This window comes from Microcaecilia unicolor, chromosome 3 (genome assembly GCF_901765095.1).
Source record: "Microcaecilia unicolor chromosome 3, aMicUni1.1, whole genome shotgun sequence".
In the NCBI taxonomy this organism is placed as follows: Eukaryota; Metazoa; Chordata; class Amphibia; order Gymnophiona; family Siphonopidae; genus Microcaecilia; species Microcaecilia unicolor.
Window position 1 is genome coordinate 457,016,339 of NC_044033.1, and position 20,035 is coordinate 457,036,373.

At 43.2% G+C, this 20,035-nt stretch overlaps 2 protein-coding genes across 2 annotated transcripts in view; one reads left to right on the forward strand and one right to left on the reverse strand.

Moving 5' to 3' along the window:
• MCPH1 (microcephalin 1) overlaps positions 1 to 20,035 on the forward strand; it is a 629,434-nt gene that overhangs the window by 355,038 nt on the left and 254,361 nt on the right. The window lies entirely within an intron of this gene.
• The window catches only part of ANGPT2 (angiopoietin 2), a 248,444-nt gene that overhangs the window by 103,811 nt on the left and 124,598 nt on the right, over positions 1 to 20,035 (reverse strand). The window contains exon 3 of the mRNA XM_030198945.1: positions 7,038 to 7,159. Within this exon, the coding sequence (XP_030054805.1) occupies positions 7,038 to 7,159 (122 nt within the window). The remainder of the gene's footprint in view (positions 1 to 7,037; positions 7,160 to 20,035) is intronic.

A 20,035-nucleotide genomic window follows, 5' to 3' on the forward strand; every position in this document is an offset into this window, starting at 1 on the left:
TTAGCTGCCACCCAGGTCGACTCCCCTTTGACGTCAGTGGAGGAAGCTTCACCACAGTCCATGCAGACATTGACCCCTCGACACAGTCATCGAGGACATCGAGGCAGGTTCAGTCTCTGAGCTCTCTTAGGGAAGTACTTTCTGATACTGAAGAGGAGCACTCGTGGGAGTCAGAGGAAGATCCCAGATACTTTTCCTCCGATGAGTCTTTTGGGATTCCGTCTGAACCTTCCCCTCCACCTGAAAGAAGACTGTCTCCTCCTGAGAGCCTCTCTTTTTCCTTGTTTGTGTGGGAAATGGCTGAGGCCATACCATTTCCTATGGAAGTGGAGGATGAGCCAAGGGCTGAGATGCTTGAGGTCCTAGACTACACCTCTCCACCTAAGGAGGCTGTGATGGTCTCTTTGCATAAGGTACTCAAGGAAGTCCTTGTGCGAAACTGGTCATTCCCTCTGTCTGGTCCCGTGATCCTGAAGAAGACTGATTCCTAGTATCAGATCCACGGTGATCCTGGGTTAATGAGGTCTCAGTTACCCCACAATTCCATGGTGGTGGACTCCGCCCTCAAAAGAGCCAAGAGTACTAGGGACTATGCCTCGGCGCCCCCTGGCAGAGAAGCTAGGACCTTGGATTCTTTTGGGAGGAAGACGTATCAGGTCACTATGCTTGCTGCCCGTATCCAATCTTACCAGCTCTTCTAGAGCTGTTATGATTCTGCTAGACAGGCAGGGGGATAACTGGGACTCGCTCCTGATTGACCTGTTAGGGATAGAGCTGATGTCTGAGGCAGCAGAAGTCAGAGCTATTTAAACCTACAGTGGGGGAAATAAGTATTTGATCCCTTGCTGATTTTGTAAGTTTGCCCACTGACAAAGACATGAGCAGCCCATAATTGAAGGGTAGGTTATTGGTAACAGTGAGAGATAGCACATCACAAATTAAATCCGGAAAATCACATTGTGGAAAGTATATGAATTTATTTGCATTCTGCAGAGGGAAATAAGTATTTGATCCCCCACCAACCAGTAAGAGATCTGGCCCCTACAGACCAGGTAGATGCTCCAAATCAACTCGTTACCTGCATGACAGACAGCTGTCGGCAATGGTCACCTGTATGAAAGACACCTGTCCACAGACTCAGTGAATCAGTCAGACTCTAACCTCTACAAAATGGCCAAGAGCAAGGAGCTGTCTAAGGATGTCAGGGACAAGATCATACACCTGCACAAGGCTGGAATGGGCTACAAAACCATCAGTAAGACGCTGGGCGAGAAGGAGACAACTGTTGGTGCCATAGTAAGAAAATGGAAGAAGTACAAAATGACTGTCAATCGACAAAGATCTGGGGCTCCACGCAAAATCTCACCTCGTGGGGTATCCTTGATCATGAGGAAGGTTAGAAATCAGCCTACAACTACAAGGGGGGAACTTGTCAATGATCTCAAGGCAGCTGGGACCACTGTCACCACGAAAACCATTGGTAACACATTACGACATAACGGATTGCAATCCTGCAGTGCCCGCAAGGTCCCCCTGCTCCGGAAGGCACATGTGACGGCCCGTCTGAAGTTTGCCAGTGAACACCTGGATGATGCCGAGAGTGATTGGGAGAAGGTGCTGTGGTCAGATGAGACAAAAATTGAGCTCTTTGGCATGAACTCAACTCGCCGTGTTTGGAGGAAGAGAAATGCTGCCTATGACCCAAAGAACACCGTCCCCACTGTCAAGCATGGAGGTGGAAATGTTATGTTTTGGGGGTGTTTCTCTGCTAAGGGCACAGGACTACTTCACCGCATCAATGGGAGAATGGATGGGGCCATGTACCGTACAATTCTGAGTGACAACCTCCTTCCCTCCGCCAGGGCCTTAAAAATGGGTCGTGGCTGGGTCTTCCAGCACGACAATGACCCAAAACATACAGCCAAGGCAACAAAGGAGTGGCTCAGGAAGAAGCACATTAGGGTCATGGAGTGGCCTAGCCAGTCACCAGACCTTAATCCCATTGAAAACTTATGGAGGGAGCTGAAGCTGCGAGTTGCCAAGCGACAGCCCAGAACTCTTAATGATTTAGAGATGATCTGCAAAGAGGAGTGGACCAAAATTCCTCCTGACATGTGTGCAAACCTCATCATCAACTACAGAAGACGTCTGACCGCTGTGCTTGCCAACAAGGGTTTTGCCACCAAGTATTAGGTCTTGTTTGCCAGAGGGATCAAATACTTATTTCCCTCTGCAGAATGCAAATAAATTCATATACTTTCCACAATGTGATTTTCCGGATTTAATTTGTGATGTGCTATCTCTCACTGTTACCAATAACCTACCCTTCAATTATGGGCTGCTCATGTCTTTGTCAGTGGGCAAACTTACAAAATCAGCAAGGGATCAAATACTTATTTCCCCCACTGTACCTTTCTCTACAGTCCATGCTTTAGCGTTGATCCCTGTCATCTGAAGCCTGTTACCCTCTCTCTGTCTGTGCTAGTAGCACGCCATGCTTTCGTTGGAGTTTCTTTACTCCTCTCATTGCTCATAACTTCTCTGTGTGCTGGTTGTTCTCAGGGTATGCATGTTTGTTTCCCTAGCTAAGCTGCTTTCCATGATTATCTTACTTCCCTGCACCTGTGGGTGCTCTGTTGCTCTGTCTCTGTGTGCTGACTGAGTTCTGGTAAGAACTTTGTTTTTCCCCTTGTTAGCTTTTATCCTTTAACTGTAGTGTAAGCCCTGCTTCTCCCTGACTTGTGTTTAGCAGGCCTTCCCTTTAGCCTGCTTTTACGCTTTGTCTCCTGATTCTTGTAAACATTGTCCTTATCTGTTTAGTGTATGTAAAGGCAGCCTTTCCTGTTTGCTTGCTTTTCCCTTTGTCTCTAGTGTCTGTTATCTGATTCTGTGGCACATCCTTGTATACTCGTGTGTGAATTCCCTTGACCCTGGAGTGCTGAGTAGCACAGTCCTGTGTATTCCTATAGTGGTTTCCCTTACTCCTTGAGTGCTGTGTAGCACAGCCTTGTGTATTACTTTAGGTGGCTTCCCTTTTCCCTTGGGTGCTATGTGGCACAGCCTAGTGTATTTGTGTGCTATATGGTACAGCCTAGAGTGTTCCTGTGGAGCTTCGCTCCTATAGAGTCTGTGTCCTATTCTGTCCTTAGCTTTCTCTTCCCCTGGTTGTAGCCTGTACCTGCCAGCTTCTTGTCTGTCACCCTTCCCCTGTGTCACTAGCTAGCGCTGTATGCGTTGCATGTGCGCCAGTCCCTTTTGGGACCCATCGTTGTTCTTTTTCCCTTCCCGTGTGACTCGGTTCCAGTTTGGCCGTGAGGCCCGCACGCTTGGACTCTGTACGAGTGGGTCCCTGTTCGGCCGTGAGGCCCACCTGAGTGGTCTACCCCCCTTTTCTGGTGGTGCTAGTTGTTTCTCCGAAGTGTGTGGGGCTTTGTGGCCGGGGTATTGCTTAGCGCCCATTTGGTCCACCCTAGGTCTTGACCAAGGTCCTTCCTAAGCCCCGGCCTGGGCACAAGGGCTCACAAACAGTTTAACAAGAGCTTTGGACAGAGATGCACTACCCTGGTCCTTTAAGGCTATTTTCAAGCTGTAGTTCAGGATATTCACAATGAATATTCATTGAGCATGTTTGCATATATTTGGTTTAGAACCAAGTTCACCTGCAGAATTTAATTACTGAAAATTAAGATCTATTTATAAAGATCAGAGATGTGTGTCTTTGCTTTATGGAGAAACTCCTTCAGCCTAGGCACATGACAGGTCAGCTGACCCATTCTTGTGAGTCTATTTGATTATTTTAGAGAACAGCAATTACAAGTAATTAGGCTTGCTTTTCTGAAGTAGGCTTTGAAAACAGTAAGCCTGTTTATAGCTATTCCGCATGCTGTTCTAGATTCTTTAACTTGTAATTTTTCAATTTGTATTTTGTGTATCTTTTTATTACTTTTTATTCTTTAATTTTTTAGGGCTGCATTTTGATTAAAATTTGTAATCGTGATTAAAGGTATGTTATTTATTTTCCACTGCAGCTTGTGACTCTGGGCAATGGAGGGTTAAGTGACTTGCCCAGAGTCACAAGGAGCTGCAGTTCAGGGGAGGAGGGGAATAAGTACATAAGTATAGCCATACTGGATCAGATCAGTGGTCCATTTAGCCCAGTTTCCTGCTTCCAACAGTGGCCAATCCAGATCACAAGTACGTGGCAGAAACCCAATTAGTAGCAATATTCCATGCTAGCAATCCCAGGGCAAGCAGTGGCTTCTCTCATGTCCATTTCAATAACTATGGACTTTACCTCCATGAACCTGTCCAAACCTTTTTAAAACACACATAATTCTAAGCACCATTACCACATCCTCTGGCAACAAGTTTCAAAGCTTAAATATTCTTTTAAGTGAAAGAATGTTTCCTCCTATTTGTTTTAAAAGTATTTCCATGTAATTGCATTGTATGCCCCCTGGTCTTTGTATTTTTTGAAAAAGTGAAAAATTGATTCACTTTTACCCATTCTACTCCATTCAGAATTTTGTAGACCTCAATCATATCCCCCCTCAGCCGTCTCTTTTCCAAGCTGAAGATCCTTAACCTCTTTAGCCTTTCCTCGTATGGGAGGAGTTCCATCCCCTTTATCATTTTGGTTGCTCTTCTTTGAACCTTTTCTAATTCTACTCTGTCTTTTTTGAGGTATGGCAACCAGAACTGAATTCAATACTCAAGGTGACGTCGCACCATGGAGTGATACAGAGGCATTATAATAATCTTGGTCTTATTTTGCATCCCTTTCCTAGCATCTTGTTTGCTTTTAATTCCACCGCACACTAGACATAGGATTTCAGCATATTGTCTACAATAACACCTAGATCCTGTTCTTGAGTGCTGACTCCTAAGGTAGACACAGCATCAGAACTATGAGTCGGATTATTCTTTCCAGTGTGCATCACCTTGCATTTGTGCACATTAAATTTCATCTGCCATTTGGATGCCTAGTCTTCCAGTTTCCTAAGATCGTCCTGCAATTTTTCACAATCCGTATGTGTTTTGCAACTTTGACTAGTTTTGTGTCATCTGCAAATTTAATCACCTCACTCATCATTCTGATTTCCAGATCATTTATAAATATGTTAAATAATACCAGTCCCAGTACAGATGCCTGCAACACTTCACTGTTCACTCTCCTCCATTGAGAGAAATGGCCATTTAACCCTACTCTCTGTTTTCTGTCCAATAACCGATTCCTAATCCACAGAAGAGTAACCAAAATGTGAAAGGGGATAGAACTCCTCTCATATGAGGAAAGGCTAAAGAGGTTAGAGCTCTTCAGCTTGGAAAAGAGATGGATGAGGGGAGATATGCTTGAGGTGTACAAAATCCTGAGTGGTGTAGAACGAGTAGAAGTAAATAGATTTTTTACTTGTTCCAAAAGTACCAAGACTAGGGGACACTCAAGGACACTCAAGGAAGTTACACGGAAATACTTTTAAAACAAATAGGAGAAAATATTTTTTCACTCAATGAATAGTTTAGCTCTGGAACTCTACCAGAGGATGTGGTAACAGCAGTTAGCGTATCTGAGTTTTAAAAAGGTTTGGACAAGTTCCTGGAGGAAAAGTCCATAGTTTGCTATTGAGACAGACATGAGGAGGCAGCTGCTTGCCACTGTTTGGAAATGAGATGCTGGACTAGATTGACCATTGGTCTAACCCAGTATGGCTACTCTTATGTTCTCCTATCCCCATATCTTTTTGATTTTCTCAGGAGTCTCTCAGGAGGAACTTTGTCAAAAGCTTTCTGAAAATCAACCGGCTCACCTTTATCCACATGTTTATTCATGCTTTAAAAGAAATGAAACAAATTGGTGAGGCAAGACTTCCCTTGGCTGAACCCATGCTGACTGTCCCATTAAACCATATTTGTCTGTGTTTAATAATTTTATTCTTTATTATAATGTGATTAATCACAATTAAAATTTTAACAAAGACATTATACAGGTTTGAAAAAAAAGTATCTTTGGTTTCACTGATTTACTGCTTCAGGTCCTACAGACTGGGTTTGTTTTCCATTAACCTGATTTATTAGCTTTCTTTTGGAAATGAAAAAGGACAGAATGAAAATTAGCAAACAATGAAATAGTGCTGTGAAATAGCTATTTACTTTTCTACACCATTTTTCATCATCATAAAGATTTTTAAAAGATTTTTTTCTATGTAGCTTATTTTTACTCCTTGGTTATGCTTACATTAATTTTCCTTTGCTGCTGCAATTCCTATTCTATGCTAAGCCTTTTATTAATTCCAAAAAAATAGCACCTCTATAAATATTTTCTTTTTTTGCCAGAATGTTCATTAGAATTATATTCACACTATATTCAAATATATTCTGCATGTAATGATATTGTTCCACTTTGGTTAGAATACTGAAGTTCTAGAGGATTTAGGATCAAGTTTTACAAAAATGTGAGTCAAACACAGCGAGGGCGACAGAAAGACTAAACAGCAGACGATGTCCAATATATTGAAGCTTTATTTACAACATCCAGGACTCAACATGAGTCGTGTTTCAGCCAAAAGTGTCTTGCCTCGGGAGTCTAAAAACAATAAATAAAAATGCATATGTACATATATAAAGTGAATATAAATAAATACAGAGATATTTTGACACAGTATAAATAGAAGTCAAAATAGAACATGACCATACTAGAACATAGACAATAATATACAGAATTGGTAAATTATGTTACCTTCTATTGGATGTATGGACTTCCTAGCTATTCTTTATTGTCTATAGACTTCTGAGGCAGGCCACGTTTGGCCAAAGCACGACTCATGTCAAGTCCTGGGTGTTGTAAATAAAGCTTCAATATATTGGACATCATCTGCTGTTTAATCTTTTTCTGTCCTTCACTGTGTTTGACTTGTTTGTGAGACTGCGAGGGTCTGTGTTCTTCTGTTCTTATTGCCGTTAACAAAAATATGAGCATTTTCCTATTGTGTAAGAAAATTTGTAGCCTTTACTTGGTATAGCAAAGGGTATATGATTACCTGTTCTTTTCTTGCAACTTCGTTATCTCATTGGTCTGGTCAGAAATCTGTTTTTCTAATTTATTTGTTGAAAGAGAATGCTCCAGAAGTTGACGTTCAAGTCGTGTTGTCTGATTTAAGACCTAAAAATATTGATATTAAAATTAAAGAAAAAAGTAAATCACTATTAGACTAGTCAGTTATACATATTTGAATAAAAGATGCAACAGAGAAGTTCCATTTATTAAGACTTTCTTTGAGACCTAAAACCTAGAAGCCATTAATATAGGAGTTGGAACATATCTGTTTGGATATTCAGCAGAACTAACTCTATAGGTTTGCAGCTTGATACCTTTTACATAATATAATCGTTGCCATACTGGGACAGACCAAAGGTCCATCGAGCCCAGTATCCTGTTTCCAACAGTGGCCAATGCAGGTCACAAGTATCTGGAAAGAACCCAGAACAGTACAACAGATTTATTCTGCTTATCCTAGAAATAAGCAGTGTATTTTCCCAAGTCCATCGTAATAATGGTCTACAGACTTTTCTTTTATGAAATTATCCAAACTTTTTAAAACCCTGCTAAAGTAACTACTTTTACCACATTCTCTGGCAACAAGTTCCAGAGTTAAATTACACTTTGAAGAAATATTTTCTCCAGTTTTAAATTTACTACTTAGTAGCTTCATTGCGTGCCCCCTAGTCCTAATATTTTTGGAAAGAGTAAACAAGCGATTTATCTCTACCTGTTCCACTCCACTAAGTATTTTTTATAGACCTCTATCATATCTTCCCTCAGCTGTCTCTTCTCCCATCTCATCCCCTTTATCATTGTCATCGCCCTTTTCTGTACCTTTTCTAATTCCGCTATATCTTTTTTTTGAGATGCAGTGACCAGAATTGCACTCAGTATTCGAGATGCAGTTGCACCATGATAACACTTTTTCTCACAAGTGATCCTGATACTTTAGCTGCTCAGTAACCACAGTACTAATTCCAGATAAATTCTCTGCAGGCAATGATTTGCTTGGACAAAATTATCCATTCGGGGATGAAGAATTCAAAATACCAAGGTTTGTGCAGCTAACTCCAAAAGATAGTTGATCAAACCCTGTAAATATCAACTGAAGAGTAGCAAATCTCCTGGACCAGATGGTATTCATCCTAGAGTACTGATAGAACTGAAAAACGAGCTTGCGGAGCTACTGCTAGTGATATGCAACTTATCCTTAAAATCGAGCGTGGTACCGGAAGATTGGAGGGTGGCCAATGTAACGCCCATTTTTAAAAAAGGCTCCAGGGGAGATCCGGGAAATTATAGACCGGTGAGTCTGACGTCGGTGCCTGGGAAAATGGTAGAGGCTATTATTAAAAACAAAATTACAAGCGGGAGTGGCGCTGCTGGGACGCCGGACCTGCTGGTCACTAGATGTAATATATTTGATGGTGCCAGTACCAGTAGGTATAATGTAATGGGACTTAAAGTTTACTCCTGGAATGTGGGGGGTATATCTTCTCCTATAAAAAGAAAGAAAATACTTCATAGCCTCAAAAAGAAGGAGGCCGATATAGCGCTCCTGCAAGAGACCCATTTAACAGCCCAGGAGCATGCAAAGCTTCAAACTTGGTGGGTGGGGACCATACTAGAAGCCCCAGCGGTGGGGAAAAAAGCAGGAGTGGTGATACTATTTCATAAATCTCTTCAGGTGGAGGTAGAAAAATTATGTATTCATGAGGAAGGGAGATACATATTGGCACAGGTAAAGGTGAATGGGTGTAGATGTCTAATAGGGAATGTATATGCTCCTAATGCCTACAGTAAACAATTTTATCAGACCATCATAAGTAAGATTCAGCAGTTTAATACTCCACATAAGATAATAGGGGGAGATTTTAATGTGGTAGCGGATCACAATATGGATAGATCCCATACAAATGTGGGAACGGCAGTGGGAGCTCATAAAGGTATCAACCTGATATGTGGTGCATTGGGGGTGGTAGATGTGTGGAGGTTATTACATCCAAACACCAAAGATTATACTCATTATTCTAGAGCTCATCACACACAATCACGAATTGATTATTTACTGATTGATGAAGAGAGCTTTGCAGAGATCTTGGAGGCCGATATAGATCCTACGATAATATCGGATCATGCAGCTATATATATCAAATATAGGGATCAGAATCTACAGAATAGACAGTTTAGATGGATGTTCCCCTTGGATTTGTATTACGACCCAGAATTTTGGACATACATCAGGGGGAAATGGAAAGAATATACAATTCATAATGCTTCCCATGTAAACACACCGATCCTGTACTGGGAAGCTGGAAAGGCTGTTTTAAGGGGCGAGATAATAGCGATTAGTGCCAGGAAGAAGAAACAGAGGAATCAAGCGATCATACGATTGGGGAAACAGCTAATACACTTAAGGAGAGCTTATGGGCAACATTCTGCAGATCACGTTCGGGAGCAACTCTTGGCTACACAAGCGTCCTTAAATCAGTTGCTGCATCAGCGAGCAAGTAAATCCGCTGTCTATTATAGATTACAATTACATAAGTTCGGCAATAAGCCAGGGAAAATGATGGCACGATTAGTGAAAAGAGCGAGGGGGCAGAGAAGAGTAATGACGATCCGGACTCAGGGGGGGGCATTGGTCAATACGGATGCAGAGATTCAGAAAGTGTTTCAGGATTATTATACGCGGTTGTATGCTAAGGATGACACTGATGATCTAGACCCAGATATGTATCTTGAGAATGTTACTTTGCCCAGGATTACGGAGCAACAGAGGGGGGAGCTGAACAAACCGATAGAAGTGGATGAGATCTTTAGAGAAATAAGAGGTAGCTCACTACATAAGGCTGCGGGGCCGGATGGCTTTAGGGCCGAACTATATAAAATATTAATGCTAGACATAGGAGAATCCCTTGCTAATACTTTCAATACTTCTGTAGAAATGGGGAAGCTCCCGCAGTCCTTGAGACTAGCGGATGTTATGGTTTTTCTGAAGCCAGGGAAGGACCCGACACTACCTGATTCCTATAGACCAATATCTTTGATTAGCTACGAGGCTAAATTATTGGCGAAGATACTAGCAACGAGACTGGCTAGAGTATTACCTAGAATAATGGCAGATCCTCAAGTCGGGTTTGTTCAGGGAAGACAGAGTGTGAAAAACATAAGGATGGTTTTAGCAACGATGGAGGGGCTGCGAAGAGAAGGAGGGGATTCATTATTAATAAGTTTCGATGCCGAAAAGGCATTCGATAGGGTTGAGTGGGAATTTTTGTTTGCCTCATTGCGAGCGTATGGATTTGAGGGATATTTCACTCAAGCAATTTCTATATTGTATAAGAATCCGGCAGCGAGAGTGTTGGTGAATGGCTCGTACTCTCAGAGTTTTGTGATTAACCGAGGAACAAGACAGGGATGCCCCCTGTCCCCGCTACTTTTTGCCATCACATTGGATCCCTTGATTCGGGAAATATTAGGGAATCCAGAGATTAAAGGAGTGAAATTGGGTAGCAGAGAATTTAAAATTTCGGCCTTTGCGGACGATATTTTAGTCCATCTGGCCAGACCGGAGCAGTCTCTGCCGGTGCTGATGGAGGTCTTCGCGGAATACGGGGCATTTTCAGGCTTTAAATTAAATACCCAAAAGTCGGAGGGATTGCCCACTTCCAGTAAAGTAAGAGAGCAATGGAGGGGGGAGTTCCCGTTAAGGTGGGCGGATAAGGAGTTTAAATATCTGGGAATCATTCTAACTGGGAATTTGACCCGATTATATAGGAGGAATGTGGATGAACTGTTACATTATACGAAAATTCAGTTGGCTTTGTGGGAAGATTTGCCTTTATCATTGAGTGGTAGGGTAGGCTTGTTTGCCATGATGATTTTTCCGAAATGGCTGTATGTTCTGCGACAGCTACCAATTCTCTTACTAACTAAAGATCTTAAGAAACTCCGTAGAATGGTGTCTCGGTTTTGCTGGGGAGGAAAGAAGGCCAAAGTTAAGTTGGAATATCTATATGGGAGAAGAGTAGAGGGAGGCCTGGGATTGCCAGACATCAAACAATATAATTGGGCCTGTTTGTCGAGACATCTAGCGGATTGGATATTAGAAACCGAAGAGTATACAGCATGGAGCTATGAGAGAGAATTGTTTAGGCCGTATCATCCATATTATATGTTACACGCTAAGAGTGAAGTGCTACCTAAGGGATGGAGTCAGCATATATTATTACAACCTATGAGACGTACGTGGCAGTACATATTAAAACGTTTGAATAAGAACCCACACAGTACAGATATGCTTCCACTAGCGGGGAATGCAGAATTTGGACAAGGGGGGAACCAAAAGAGGTTAATTAGATGGGCACAGGAAGGAGTAGTGTTGGTGGCAGATGTGATACAGGAATCGGGGGAGATTATTACTCAGGAGGACTTAGTGGATATGGTGGGAACAGAGCATGTGAGTTGGTATGACTATTTCCAGCTACACAGTTATATAATGCGCTTCCATAGAGGCAGGTATGATAGAGGAATATATGCCTTAATGTCGAACTTATTCTTGCCTCAGGGCAGAGAACAGACTTCGGTATCTGTACTCTATAAACAGCTGGGTATGATATCTGCGCAGCGAGAATATGGAGAAGTGGCTCGGAGGTGGTCTGCAGATATGAGGGTGGAGGTTAGCAGTAGTGACATTGCCCAGTTTCTGAAGGAGATTACATGTAAGATGACCAGCGCTCGACATCGGGAGATACAATTTAGAATAATCTTGAGAGGCTATTTCTCCCCCATACAGGCATACTACACGGGTAATATACAAGAACCAAAGTGTATAAAGTGTAATTTCCAGAGAGCTTCCTTATATCATATGTTATGGGAATGTCCTGAAATTAGAAAGTTTTGGAGTAAAATTATGGGTTTTTGTGAGACATTGATAAATAAAAAGATAAATTTGCGCCCTCGGAACATAGTGTTAGGACTAGGAGGGAGCGGGAGGGATTTGAGACATAAGGAGAGATTATTCATATACAAAGCTATTCTGATTGGGAAACAAAGTATATTACAATACTGGACCCAGGAAGTGGGACCCTCATATTGGCTATGGAGAAACATGTTGCATTCTTTAGCGATGATGGAGGCATATAGTGTGAACAGAAGCCCTAGAAGTAGACAGCTTTTTTTGGAGATTTGGGAACCATACGTGCAGGCACTTTCAGGTAGAGCTCGTAGCTTACTGGTTAATTCACTCACTTGATAGATTGGTGCTGGTTGAGGGGTGGTAGGATCAAAGTATTCACTGTATGGGAGGGCAGGGAGGGAGGGAAGGGAGGAAAGGGGGGGTTTCAAAGTATTAAAATGAAAGAGGCTGCATAAATGAGGGAGGGAGGAGTTGGGGAGGGAGGGTGGGAAGGGGGGAAAAGGGGGGGGAATAAAGATCATTATGATATGTATCCAATGGATGTTAGCATCTTCAATGTCTAGGAGTCTCTGTAATGAAAATGTAACTATGTTCTATAATGTTTGTGTGACACTTAATAAAAATGATTAAACATAAAAACAAAATTACAGAGCACATCCAAGGACATGGATTACTGAGACCAAGTCAGCATGGCTTTTGTGTGGGGAAATCTTGCCTGACCAATTTACTTCAATTCTTTGAAGGAGTGAACAAACATGTGGACAAAGGGGAGTCGGTTGATATTGTGTATCTGGATTTTCAAAAGGCGTTTGACAAGGTACCTCATGAAAGGCTACAAGGAAATTGGAGGGTCATGGGATAGGAGGAAATGTCCTATTGTGGATTAAAAACTGGTTGAAGGATAGGAAACAGAGAGTGGGGTTAAATGGGCAGTATTCACAATGGAGAAGGGTAGTTAGTGGGGTTCCTCAGGGGTCCGTGCTAGGACCGCTGCTTTTTAATATATTTATAAATGATTTAGAGATGGGAGTAACTAGCGAGGTAATTAAATTTGCTGATGACACAAAGTTATTCAAAGTCGTTAAATCACGACAGGATTGTGAAAAATTACAAGAGGACCTTACGAGACTGGGAGACTGGGCGGCTAAATGGCAGATGATGTTTAATGTGAGCAAGTGCAAGGTGATGCATGTGGGAAAAAAGAACCCGAATTATAGCTACGTCATGCAAGGTTCCACGTTAGGAGTTACGGACCAAGAAAGGGATCTGGGTGTCGTCGTCGATAACACACTGAAACCTTCTGCTCAGTGTGCTGCTGCGGCTAAGAAAGCGAATAGAATGTTGGGTATTATTAGGAAAGGTATGAAAAACAGGTGTGAGGATGTTATAATGCCGTTGTATCGCTCCATGGTGCGACCGCACCTTGAGTATTGTGTTCAATTCTGGTCGCCGCATCTCAAGAAAGATATAGTAGAATTGGAAAAGGTGCAGCGAAGGGCGACTAAAATGATAGCGGGGATGGGACGACTTCCCTATGAAGAAAGACTAAGGAGGCTAGGGCTATACAGCTTGGAGAAGAGACGGCTGAGGGGAGACATGATAGAGGTATATAAAATAATGAGTGGAGTGGAACAGGTGGATGTGAAGCTTCTGTTCACGCTTTCCAAAAATACTAGGACTAGGGGGCATGCGATGAAACTACAGTGTAGTAAATTTAAAACAAATCGGAGAAACTTTTTCTTCACCCAACGTGTAATTAAACTCTGGAATTCGTTGCCGGAGAAAGTGGTGAAGGCGGTTAGCTTAGCAGAGTTTAAAAAGGGGTTGGATGGTTTCCTAAAGGACAAGTCCATAAACCGCTACTAAACGGACTTGGAAAAATCCAAAATTCCAGGAATAACATGTATAGAATGTTTGTACGTTTGGGAAGCTTGCCAGGTGCCCTTGGCCTGGATTGGCCGCTGTCGTGGACAGGATGCTGGGCTCGATGGACCCTTGGTCTTTTCCCAGTATGGCATTACTTATGTACTTATGTACTTATAATGTAGAATTTGAAATTAAAATTTGCTCACACATCATACTACAGATTTAAAACTTATCAATATTATGAATACACAGAACTTTGCACTCCTAATTTGAGATTTGCTTCGGTTTATGGCATTTCAGTTTCTCAGTTTTTACAGAGCAAGGAGAAGACACAGTATTGCACGTCATTTTTATGGAACTCTGGTTATTTTAAACCTCAATGTGTGGGTCAAATAATTAGAATCTCTAAGGGAGTGATAGGGAGAGTAGATTATGGGCAGATGGTCTTTATCTACATTTTTCTATGTTTCTAGGACCAAGTAATTTGATCAGAAGCTTGTGCTGGATATGTTTTGGCTGGATTTAAACAACATTTTATATATAGTCCTACATAGGAAGCTTATAGATACATTGACCAGGGAGATTATCATGCTCATTTTTGAAAGAGAAGGACGCCCATCTTTCGACACAAATCGGAAGATGGGCGTCCTTCTCCCTGGGTCGTCCAAATCAGTGTAATCGAAAGCCGATTTTGGACGTCCCCAACTGCTTTCCATCGCATGGACAGCCAAAGTTCAAGGGGGCGTATCGGAAGCTTAGCAAAGGCAAGACTTGGGCGTGCCTAACACATGGACGTTCTCGACCCATAATGGAAAAAAAAGGGCGTCCCTGACAAGCACTTGGACAACTTTACCTGGTCCTGTTTTTATTACGACTAAGGCACAAAAAGGTGACCGAAATGACCAGATGACCACCGGAGAGAATCAGGGATGACCTCCCCTTACTCCCCCAGAGGTCACTAACCCCCTCCCACCCTCAAAAAACATCTTTCAAAATATTTTTGTCATACTCAGGTCCATCACAGCAGTATGTAGATACCTGGAGCAGTTTTAGGGGTGCAGTGCACTTCAGGCAGGCGGACCCAGGCCCCACCCCCCTTCCTACCTGTTATGTTTGTGGAGGAAACCGTGAGCCCGCCAAAACCCACCAGAAACCCGCTGTATCCACATCTAGGTGCCCCCTTCACCCATAAGGGCTATGGTAGTGGTGTACAGTTGTGGGTAGTAGGTTTTAGGGGGGGGTTGAGGGGCTCAGCAGACAAGGTAAGGGAGCTGTGTTCCTGGGAGCATTTTATGAAGTCCACTGCAGTGCCCCCTAGGGTGCCCGGTTGGTGTCCTGGCATGTCAGGGGGACCAGTGCACTACAAATGCAGGCTCCTCCCATGACCAAAGGGCTTTTATTTGGTCGTTTCTGAGATGGGCGTCCTTGGTTTCCATTATCACCGAAAATCAGAAATGACCAAGTCTAGGGACGACCATCTCTAAGGACAACCAAAATTTCAAGATTTGGGCATCCCCGACCGTATTATTGAAACGAAAGATGGACGTCCATCTTGTTTCGATAATACGGGTTTCCCCGCCCCTCCATCAGGACGTTTTGTGAGGACGTCCTCAACAGAACTTGGGTGTCCCTTTCGATTATGCCCCTCTATGTGTACAGAAGGCCGTTCCCCCAATCAAGTTGAAAGGCATCTGATGCTAGTCTTCTGTGTGATCCCAGTCTGGAACTGAACTGAGGGACTTTGTTGTTGAAATGAATGGCAAGGCGATCCACCGAAGGGGTGTCCACTCTGAAGATCTCCTGGGCAGCGCCCATGTTGAGAGACAACTCATGTGTGCATTGCCCTGCTTAGTCTATTCACCATATCCTGACTGCTTCCTGACATAAGAGGTAGGATCCCATTCCTCTCTGCTTGCTGATATAATTCATCACAAATTGATTGTCCATTTGAATGTGGATGTTTTGATGGATCAGTCTATCACTGGATGCCTTTAAAGCATTCCAGATGGCCCAAGGCTGCAAGAGGTTGATGTGAAGCTGAGTCTCTTGAACAGACCCCGAGTGTGGAGTCCATCTACATGAGTCCCCACAGCCTTGTTTGGTCATATCCATTGTGAGTGTGTTGTGAGGAGGAGGAATTTGGAATAGGTGTCCCAGGATCAATCCGGGCTGAATGGTCCACCACAAGAGTGACTCTGCGAGTTTTGGAGTGAAGAGATGACGTCCACTAGGTTCTCAGTGGCCTGACACCATGCTCAGATCCACTGGGCCTGCCTCAGGTGAAGGCATGCTGCGGACATAGCATGCACAGTAGAGGCCATGTGGCCTAGCAACCTCAGCATCTGTTGAGCTGAGATCTGCTGGCTCTGCTGAACCTGATGAGCAGTGTTGATTATGGCATCCGCTCTGAGAGCTGAAAGGAAGGATCATGCCTGAACTGTATCTAACAGGGATACAATGAACTACAATTACTGAACTAGAAGTAGATGTGGCTTTGGGTAATTTATAATGAACCCTAGTAGCTCCAAAAAAAAAAGACCCAAATTGTTCTTGGCATTGATTCTTGTGCTCCCTCCTATGATGTGCTCTTGACCAGCCAGTCATCCAGATATAGAGAAACACGTGTATTTCCAGTCTGTATAGCAATGCTGCGACTACAGTGTGACACTTTGTGAAGACTCTGAGACCAGATTTGAGGCCAAAAGGCAAGATGTAATACTGGTAGTGGTGTTTCCCTACTCAAAATCTGAGATACCTCCTGTGACTGGGACATATCTGTATGTAGACTTAATCACCCTTTAAGTCCAGAGAGCATAGACAAATATTTTACTGAACAATGGGAATTAGAGTGCCCAGGGAAATCATCTTGAACTTTTCTTTGACCAGATGTTTCTTCAGGATCTTTAGGTCTAGGATGGAATGAAATCCACCTCCCCCCACCAGTATTTTTGGAAACAAAGAAGTAGTTGGAAAAGAACCCTGATAGTACAGGTTCAACTGCATGCGCCTGTATAGCAGAAGAAAATTCCTCTGAGAGCTCATATTGTTGCCAAGAACTGAACCTTGACACTCTTGGTAGGCAAACTGGAGGGAGTTCCCGCCAATGCAGAGTGTAAACAACCCCCCCCCCCCCCCCCCCGGATTGTTTTGAGAACTTACCGGTCTGAGGTTATAAGAAGCTACCTTGCTTGGAAAAAATTCAGCCCCTCCCCCCATGTATGGTATGTTCAGTATGGTCATTTTTATGGTGACCTCCTCAACCCTGTTCCCAGGGGAACTCTGTGAGTTTCTCCTGAACTGCTGGCCAGGTGAGTCTGCGAACACCAATACCTAAGGCGGAGATTCTGGATGCCATATCAAAAGCATTGTAGGTTGCCCAGGTCATGTGCTTTTGATATGCCTTCTGCTTGGCTACTAGCTGACAGAATTCTGTGGCCTGCTGTGGAGACAGTGTCCACAAATTCTGCCACATTGCACTAAGTTCAAGAGGAGGCTTATAGAGAACTGGCAGGACTGTATGCAAGAAATAATCATAGAGCCCTGGAAAACCTACCTCCCAAAATACTGAAGTCCAAGCATCCTTTCATGGGGCGCCGAGGGGTAGGTCCTACAGCTTTTGGCTCTTCTAAGGCCAGGTTTGACCACCATAGAATGGTGAAAAAAAGGTGATATGGCTATGAAATTAACAGTTGAAACATGTATGAACATTTAGAGGTAGTATGTTTATGAAGAAGAAACCAACATAAGGACATAAGAATAGCCATACTGGGTCTGACCAATGGTCCATCTAGCCCAGTATTCTGTTTCCAACATTGGCCCATTCAGGTCACAAGTACCTGGCAGAAACCCAAGTAGTAACAATATTCCATGCTACCAATCCCAGGGCAAGCAGACTATGGACTTTTTTTTCCAGGAACCTAACCGCTGTTACTGCATCTTCCAGCAAAGAATTTCAGAGCTTAACTATTATATTTCCTACTAGTTGTTTTAAAAGTATTTCTATGTAACTTCAGTGAGTGTCCCTTAGTCTTTGTACATTTTGAAAGAATAAACAAATCAATTGAATTCTACCCATTTTACACCACTCAGGATTTTGTACGCCTCAATCATATCTCCCTTCAGCCGTCTCTTTTCTAAGCTGAAGAGCCCCCAGCCTCAAACACTAGGGATACACTTAAATAGATCCCTAGTATTTGAAAGTGAAGAAGGATAACGAAATGTATACCATGTGGCTGAAAGTATGAATATTCACATTATGACTAAAAATAAAAATAGTAATGAACATCAAAATAAAAAGGAACATAAAAAATAATAAAAAGAAAAGGAGGGGTAGTGGGGATGGGGGTAATGGGGGAAGAAAGAGGGATCACATTGTTAAAAAACTTTTCACATAGGGAGAACTTTTTTTTTTTTTTTTGTACAATATTTCTGTTAAAGTGCACAATATGATATATCAGGGGTTCCCAAACTTTTTCGGTTCTCCCCCTCCCACGGCCTTCGCGGTACCCCACCCGGCCACATGGGTCTCCGCAGCACATCCCCCAGCCACATGGGTCTCCGCACCTCCCACACACACACGGATCTCCCTTTCCCTGTAGCTCCCTCCTCTCACACCAGCACACGCTACCTTCCTTCCTGCAGGTCTAGGATTGCTACTGCTTCCTTCTCCTTCCCCCACTGCCGCTGTAGTGCTTGCAGCTTACATTTTTGGGCCATCCGTGATTCACACAGGCACTCCGGGGCCTTCCCAGTCTGCCACGTCCGGACCTCTCTGATGCAACTTCCTGTTCCGAGGGCCAGATGCGGCAGAGGGAAGTCCCCACAGTGCCTGTGTGAATCATGGATGGCCAAAAAATGTAAAATGCAAGCACTGCAGCAGCGGCGGGAGAAGCAGGAAGCGGCAGATGCTGGACCTGCAGGAGGAGAAAGTAGGCAGTGATGTGCCCCTGAGAGTTTGCTGTGGCGCACCAGAGTGCTGCAGCGCACAGTTTGGGAACCGCTGTTTTAGGCAGTGATTGTAATTTTTATGAAGAAGAAATTGGGGCACTTACATGCTTATTTCAGGTTATCAATAGATGGAATGCTACACAGTAATGTCCCAAGCTCAGACTCGAAATGGTTAACTACATATGAGCTGCAATTCTTACCTCTTTCCACTGGAGGTTGCTAAAGGTGCATTCTAACAGTAACTCTGCTTCCCTCCCCCACCCAAACTGATTAGAGGTTTTTCTAGATTATAGGTCTGCCTTTATTACTGATGAAGTAGAATTAGAACTATATATCACAATGTTTCCCAAACTCTGTGCCGCAGCACCCTGATGCGCCGTGGCATAATTGCAGGAGTGCCGTGGAACCATGGAGAAAGATTGGAGTTCATCCTTAAGGGCATGTGTCACACTCCATACACACGCCACATTTAATCTTGGACCCCGCCACCGCTGGAGTTTAGAGCTGTGCAAGGTACCTTTTTTTGTGTGTGTGACTTCCTGCTTTATCCAATGCTGCCCCTGCTTTAACAGATCAGAGGCAGCGATTCACATACACTGTTTTCTGCTACCCCGGGGGCAGGAAGTGGCAGGCAGCGTGTGTGACTCGCTGCCTTGGATCTGGGATTTGCTGCCGCTTTTGTGCTGTAGAATTCAAACAGTGGAAAAGCCCATGCTGGAAGGGGGGAAAAACCCAGATATAATAATAGATAATAGTACAACCCTTGGAAGTGCTTCTAATTTTAAAAAAATCAATGCAGTCGTCCCACTGGATGGAGCACATTAAGATTAGATAAGATTAATGTTAATTCTGCATTAGTGATGCAATCTTAACAAGTTTAACCTATTTAATGTCCAGTCTTCCACTATCTGGATCTTAAGGAGTCTTTCTCATTTTGCGCTGCCGAATACAGTGTGCATGCTGGGATTGTAGTTTGCAAGACTACAAATTCATACATGCAGCAGGCTAAAATTTGCAGCCAACTGGCAACCCTAAATACAACAATTCCAAAGCAGGCAGGCTGTTGAAAAGCTTGGTGATGTTTTATAGAATATGCACAGCTTCAGGTGGGGACTTCCTTTCGTGAAGAGGAGTTGGAGCTAATGGTTATCCAGCAGAGCCCTCCTCTTCAGAAAACTAAATCTCAGTGAAAGTTATCTTTGACTGAGGAGGGCTTCTTTACATTCAGAAAACATGAAAATCCTGTAAAAGTTGTGTGATAT